Source organism: Melanostigma gelatinosum, assembly GCF_949748355.1.
Source record: "Melanostigma gelatinosum genome assembly, chromosome: 10".
Taxonomy (NCBI): domain Eukaryota; kingdom Metazoa; phylum Chordata; class Actinopteri; order Perciformes; family Zoarcidae; genus Melanostigma; species Melanostigma gelatinosum.
The window spans coordinates 26,697,469-26,704,968 of NC_136643.1; the positions used below are offsets into that span (position 1 = coordinate 26,697,469).

General features: G+C 46.6%; 1 protein-coding gene across 1 annotated transcript in view; it reads left to right on the plus strand.

The window, feature by feature from the left end:
- tgfbr2l (transforming growth factor beta receptor-like) overlaps positions 1 to 7,500 on the plus strand; it is a 14,493-nt gene that overhangs the window by 6,306 nt on the left and 687 nt on the right. Inside the window, exons 2-7 of the mRNA XM_079277733.1 lie at positions 772 to 925; positions 2,846 to 3,057; positions 4,795 to 5,549; positions 6,208 to 6,345; positions 6,447 to 6,588; positions 7,342 to 7,469. Coding sequence (XP_079133859.1) covers positions 772 to 925; positions 2,846 to 3,057; positions 4,795 to 5,549; positions 6,208 to 6,345; positions 6,447 to 6,588; positions 7,342 to 7,469 — 1,529 coding nt within the window. The remainder of the gene's footprint in view (positions 1 to 771; positions 926 to 2,845; positions 3,058 to 4,794; positions 5,550 to 6,207; positions 6,346 to 6,446; positions 6,589 to 7,341; positions 7,470 to 7,500) is intronic.

The following is a 7,500-nucleotide window of genomic DNA, read 5'->3' on the forward strand; positions in this document are numbered from 1 at the left end:
TGTTTTAACTGGCATCTCTGTGTCATCTGGGTCTGATCACTGCTGTTGTTATGATGTGGCAGAGCATCACACACACACACACACAGCAGTGTAGTTGTGTAGATACACAACTGCACACAGTGAAAGTGTTTTCTTTGTGTTCAGTAGAACATATGTAATACATACGTACATATATATACATATATATACATATATACATATATATGTATGTATGTATGTATGTACGTATATATATATATCTATATCTATATATCTATATCTATATATATATATATATCTATATATATACATATATATATACGTATATATACGTATATATATATATATATACACATACGTATATATATATATGTATATATGTATATATGTATGTATATATATGTATATACGTGTATATATATATATATACATACGTATATATGTATATATGTATGTATATATATGTATATATGTATATATGTATGTATATATATGTATATGTATATATGTATATACATACATATATACATGTATACATATATATACATACATATATACATATATACATATACATATATATACATATATACATATACATGTATATATGTATATATATGTATATATGTATATATATGTATATGTATATATATGGATGGATATATATATGGATGGATATGTATAGACCAGAGTCTATATATATATATATATATATATAGACTCTGGTCTCTCTTTGGCCTGCAGGTCCTCCAGGTGTTCAGGGTCTCATGGTTCTGGTCTCTCTTTGACCTGCAGGTCCTCCAGGTGTTCAGGGTTTCAGCCACCTGAGGTACAACCTGTGTAAGTGGTGCGAGGCGACCGGTCCGGTGTGCAGAGACAACGTGTGCTTCAGTAACTGCAGCCTGTCGTCCTTCTGCACCGTCACCGAAGAGATCTGCATCTCCGTCTGGTGATTATATCTCATTCTAAGATTTACTGTTGTTTACTGTTGTTTACTGTTGTTTACTGCTGTTTACTGTTTACTGTTGTTTACTCTTGTTTACTGTTGTTTACTGTTGTTTACTGCTGTTTACTGTTGTTTACTGTTGTTTACTGTTGTTTACTGCTGTTTACTGTTGTTTACTACTGTTTACTGTTTACTGTTGTTTACTCTTGTTTACTGTTGTTTACTGTTGTTTACTGCTGTTTACTGTTGTTTACTGCTGTTTACTCTTGTTTACTGTTGTTTACTACTGTTTACTGTTTACTGTTGTTTACTGTTGTTTACTGTTGTTTACTGCTGTTTACTGTTGTTTACTCTTGTTTACTGCGGTTTACTGCTGTTTACTGCGGTTTACTGTTTACAGCGGTTTACTGTTGTTTACTGCTGTTTACTCTTGTTTACTGCTGTTTACTCTTCTTTACTGCTGTTTACTGCTGTTTACTGCGGTTTACTGTTGTTTACTGCTGTGCACCAATCACAGAGCCAGTGTGCAGACGTACTTCTCGCGTTCATGAATTATTTTCTTTCGTTGTGTTTAATGCTGATTCAACCTTTTTAGTTTCATTTTTACAACTTCACAGTTTAGCTGCATTTAATCTTCCACTACTTCACCTCACTAGGTAGTAAGTAAACACTAAACTGGGATAAGTATTGTATGTTATGTATTGTGTATAGATGGTAAGTATTATAAGTATTATATATAGATAAGTATTGATTGTTCTGTATTGTATAGTCTTTAGACTAAAATAAGCTCATCAATAAAAAGGTAGAACAATGGTGAGAAACACTTTGTAAGTTTAACCAAAACGCTACAAACCTGCTTCGGTGGATTTTATCAAGCTAGCTATTTCCCTCTGTTTCCAGCCTTTATGCTAAGCTAAGCTAACCAGCTGCTGGGTGCTTCATATCTCTGAGTATCACCTGACGACAGCAATGAGTGCGTTTCCTAGAATATCAGAGTTCCTTCAATGATCCTGTGAACAAAGTAAGAGATACGCTGAGCACAGAGCTGCTTTAACCACGATGTGCATCACGCTGTCCAGCGGAGTCCAGCAGAGTCCAGTAGAGTCCAGCAGAGTCCAGCAGAGTCCAGCACAGCCCAGCAGAGCCCAGCACAGCCCAGCACAGTCCAGCCCAGTCCAGCAGAGTCCAGCACAGTCCAGCACAGCCCAGCAGAGCTGCTTCAACATGTTGCTGATCAGCATTATGAAACATGCTGAAGTGGTCTCTCTCGACTCCCTGAGAAAGAGAAACATGTGATGAGTGAAGTTGTGTGAGTGAGAGCGAGCATGTGGGCCGTTCACACTCCAACACGCTGGAAAGAGTTTCTGCTGATTCGTGCTTTTGTTTGGATAACTTGGCCGGGATCCCCTCTCATTTCCTGTTCACGTCAGCCGGCCGACCCTCCCAGATATAGCTGCAGGAAGAGAGATAAGAGAAGAAGAGCGCGCTGCTGTATTCAGGTCAAAGAGCTCCTCACAGATCGTCACTGATCAGGACTCAGACCTCGTCAGCGTCTTCATGAACTCATGGACACAACATTAAGTGGATGTCGTGGTCGATGCTGGTTAGATGGAGAATTACTTCATCAAACGATGAAGATTGATTTAGTCACTTGACAAACACAGATGATGTTAATATTTGACTTTAACTATGAAATCTGTGAACGCTGTTGTATTATTTGGATCTAAAGTCTCAATATGATGTGCTTTGTGGCGCTCCTCTGTATTTGACTTCTTCTTGTCTTTGAGAGGAGAGAACACAGTTCATGCTACTTACACATCGGTTCTTCTTGCCGCTGCACTGCCCTCAACCCACAACAGTTATTTACTCAGTTATTTACACTTATTACAGTTATTCACTGATGCATGTCCCGGTCTCCCTCAGGAGGAAGAACAACGACACCATGACGGTGCACACCATGTGTCATAACCCCACCCTGCCTCTAGAGGGCGTGGACGCCGGCCTGCTGCTGAACTTCACCTCCACACAGTGTCACATGGTCCCTCAGCCGGCGGACGACGGAGACATGATGGTCTGTGGATGTGACGGAGAGCAAGAGTGTAACGACAAACTCATCTTCGACAAGGGAGCCAACGGTGAACATAGGGAGGGATAATAATAATAATAATGTATTTTATTTGTAACGCACTTTTCATTTTTTTTATTTTTTATCTCAGAGTGCCACAGAGCCAGTACATAGTAAAACATGGTAAAAAGCATAGTTAAAACATAAAAAAAACTATAATAAAATAAAAACCAGTGAATGAACGGATACACAAAAGAAATAACTGACAGTGACTTAGGTCAGAAAGGCTTTCCTGAATAGAAAGGTTTTTAGGCCGGTCTTAAAGAGACAGGGTCTGTGTTGCCCTTAGGTGGTCAGGGATCTGGTCCACAGGCGTGGAGCTGCCGAGCCAAAGGCCCGGTCGCTCATGGTGCGGAGCTTGGTGCTGGGGACCCGGAGGAGCTGCTTGATGATCTGAGGGTGCGGGTGGAGATTTGGGGAGTGATGAGATCTTGTAGGGAGGGAGGTGCGTGTCCATTTATGCATTCATGTGTGAGTAGTAGGACTTTGTAGTCAATCCGGAATGAGACAGGGAGCCAGTGTAGGGAGGGCAGAATGGGTGTTATGTGCGCATACTTCCGGACTCTCATCAGGATCCTGGCAGCGCTGTTTTGGATGTATTGCAGCTTCTGGATGTGGGAGGGATGGAGGGAGGGAGGGATGGAGGGATGGATGGATGGATGGAGGGAGGGAGGGAGGGATGGATGAGGGAGGGAGGGAGGGAGGGATGGAGGGAGGGAGGGATGGATGGATGGATGGAGGGATGGATGGATGGATGAGGGAGGGAGGGAGGGAGGGAGGGAGGGAGGGATGGATGGATGGAGGGATGGAGGGATGGATGGATGGATGAGGGAGGGAGGGATGGAGGGAGTTAGGGAGGGAGGGAGGGAGGGATGGATGGATGATGGAGGGAGGGATGGATGGAGGCAGGGAGGGAGGGATGGATGGAGGGATGGATGGATGATGGAGGGAGGGATGGATGGATGATGGAGGGAGGGATGGATGGAGGGAGGGAGGGATGGATGGATGGATGGATGGAGGGATGGATGGATTGATGAGGGAGGGAGGGAGGGATGGAGGGATGGATGGATGAGGGAGGGATGGATGGAGGGATGGATGGATGGAGGGAGGGAGGGAGGGATGGATGGAGGGATTGATGAGGGAGGGAGGGAGGGAGGGATGGAGGGATGGAGGGAGGGAGGGAGGGAGGGAGGGATGGATGGATGGAGGGATAGAGGGATGGATGGATTGATGAGGGAGGGAGGGAGGGATGGAGGGATGGAGGGAGGGAGGGAGGGAGGGATGGAGGGATGATGGAGGGTGGGAGGGATGGAGGGAGGGATGGATGGAGGCAGGGAGGGAGGGATGGATGGATGATGGAGGGAGGGATGGATGGAGGCATGGATGGAGGGATAGATGGAGGGAGGGAGGGAGGGAGGGATGGATGGAGGGAGGGAGGGATGGATGGATGGATGGATGGAGGGATGGATGGATTGATGAGGGAGGGAGAGAGGGATGGAGGGATGGAGGGAGGGAGGGAGGGAGGGAGGGATGGATGGATGGAGGGATGGAGGGATTGATGATGGAGGGAGGGATGGATGGAGGGATGGATGGATGGAGGGAGGGAGGGATGGATGGAGGGATTGATGATGGAGGGAGGGATGGATGGAGGGATGGATGGATGGATGGAGGGAGGGAGGGAGGGATGGATGGATAAAAGGATGAGTATATTTTTCCTGTAGATATGATCTCCTCTCTGCTCCTGCAGGGTTCTCTAAGCTGCAGAGTAAAGACGTGATCCCGGTGGTCGTGGTTAGTTTGGTGCCTCCTATCCTGGTTGCCATAGTTGCCACGGCAGCCTTCTACTTCTACCGGACTCACCATCCAGACAAACCGGGTCCTCCTGCTCGCCCGGCCTGGCCCACCAAACACAGCCCAGAACGCTACCAGGCGTTCGACCTGCACTGTGGGGGTTTGGGGGCTCGGGGAGAGGGCGGGGGAGGAGGTTTGATTGGTCCTGGAGCCGAGGGGGCGGAGTCTAATGGCAAGGTGCTGTCTCTCGACGATGACATCATCAGTGACATGACAGACTGGCATTGCCGGCTGAATGAACCACTGCCGATCAAGCTGGAGGTGCTGGTGGGGAAGGGGCGCTTTGCTGAAGTGTGGAGGGCGTGCCTGCTGCAGGGCAAGAAGGGCGGAGTCAACAGCTACGAAACGGTGGCGGTGAAGGTGTTTCCAGCGGTGGAGTACGCCTCGTGGAGAAACGAGTGCTCCATCTTTACCGACCCCAAGCTGGAACACGACAACGTGGTTAGATTCCTCGCCGCCGAAGGGAGGGGCCTGCCCGGCCACGCCCTCAGAAAGTACTGGCTGGTTTTGGCCTATCACAGCCTTGGGAACCTGCAGGACTTTCTCACAGCGAACACACTGAGCTGGGAGGAGCTTGTCGCCATGGCTGCCAGCATTGCCAGAGGGTTAGCTCATTTGCATAGCGACACGACACCCAGTGGGATACCAAAGGTGAGTTACCTTCCATATGATCTCTTCACGTTAACTAAACGAACATCAATATTGATCTGCCCACGTCTTTGTGACATATTTGCTAGCTGCAACATAATTTACCAACAAGGTATATCAGCCTTACGTTGCTCGAGAGGTGGAACTCAGGACAAACAAAGAAAACAGACTGTTTATAAGAAGTGGACGTAGTCGTCCTGACGTCTCTCATTGGTTTGTGGACTGATGTTTAAAAGCCTCAAGGCCGTCGCCATCTTGCATTTTTTTTTGCAACCAGTAAACAGGAAGTGATCATATCTGGACTGAGGAGTGACGTAGAGACGCCGTATACGTCTCTGGTGTCGACCTGTCAATCAGCGTGTAGCCCCGCCCTAAAGCATCCCCTGCTTTATGGTCTGTGTGACTCTAAATGGACCATAATGTACTAAATGAACATCATGCTGTATTGAAGAAGACTTGAAACTAGAGATTGAGACATAAACTCATGTTTACAATGTTTACTGAGGGAATAAATCAAGAGAGAAGTAGAGTCATTTTCTATAGACTTCTATACAACCAGAGGAGTCGCCCCCTGGTGGACACTAGAGAGAATGCAGCTTTAACACGTGAAGCAGACATGAAGAAGTTGCCGCTGGGCGGCTGTTTTGTTTGTGTGCTGTAGGTGCCGGTGGCCCATCGGGACCTGAAGAGCAGTAACATTGTGGTGAAGAGCAGGAAGGAATGCGCCCTGTGTGACTTTGGTCTGGCCTTGAGACTGGACCTCTCTCTCACCGTCGATGACTACGCCAACAGTGGACAGGTCAACTACAAGTTTAGTTGTTAAGCAGTGGTTGAATATGTCATGAAGCAGAACTCTGATGCTTTGGTCGTCATTTGAATGGACTTTCCGATATCATCCAGGTGGGGACAGCTCGCTACATGGCTCCTGAGGTACTTGAGTCCAGAGTGAACCTGGAGGACCTTGAGGCCTTCAAACAGATGGATGTTTACTCCATGGCTCTGGTCCACTGGGAGATGGCCTCCCGCTGCCATGCCATCGGAGGTAGATAATGTGTTCTCTACCTGTTCATATACTCTGTTCTCTACCTGGATCAGGTACTCTGTTCTCTACCTGATCAGGTACTCTGTACTCTACCTGATCAGGTACTCTGTTCTCTACATGTTCAGGTACTCTGTTCTCTACATGTTCAGGTACTCTGTTCTCTACATGTTCAGGTACTCTGTTCACTACCTGTTCAGATACTCTGTTCTCTACATGTTCAGGTACTCTGTTCTCTACATGTTCAGGTACTCTGTTCACTACCTGTTCAGGTACTCTGTTCTCTACATGTTCAGGTACTCTGTTCTCTACATGTTCAGGTACTCTGTTCTCTACATGTTCAGGTACTCTGTTCTCTACATGTTCAGGTACTCTGTTCTCTACATGTTCAGGTACTCTGTTCTCTACCTGTTCAGGTACTCTGTTCTCTACATGTTCAGGTACTCTGTTCTCTACATGTTCAGGTACTCTGTTCTCTACATGTTCAGGTACTTTGTTCTCTACATGTTCAGGTACTCTGTTCTCTACATGTTCAGGTACTCTGTTCTCTACCTGTTCAGGTACTCTGTTCACTACCTGTTCAGGTACTCTGTTCTCTACATGTTCAGGTACTCTGTTCTCTACATGTTCAGGTACTCTGTTCACTACCTGCTCAGGTACTGAACAGAGCACCTGAGCAGGTAGTGAACAGGTTATCCTTGAATGTTGAAACACATCCTGTGACCGTAATGTGTGAGTATCTATGTGTCGGTGCAGAAGTGAAGAGCTACGAGCCGGCGTTTGGCTCTCAGGTGTGTGAGCAGCCTTGTGTGGACAGCATGAGAGACCTGGTGCTGAGGGACCGAGGACGGCCGGACATCCCGTCAGCGTGGACGCAGCACCAGGTCAGAGTTCAGACTCTGAAAGGACAATGTT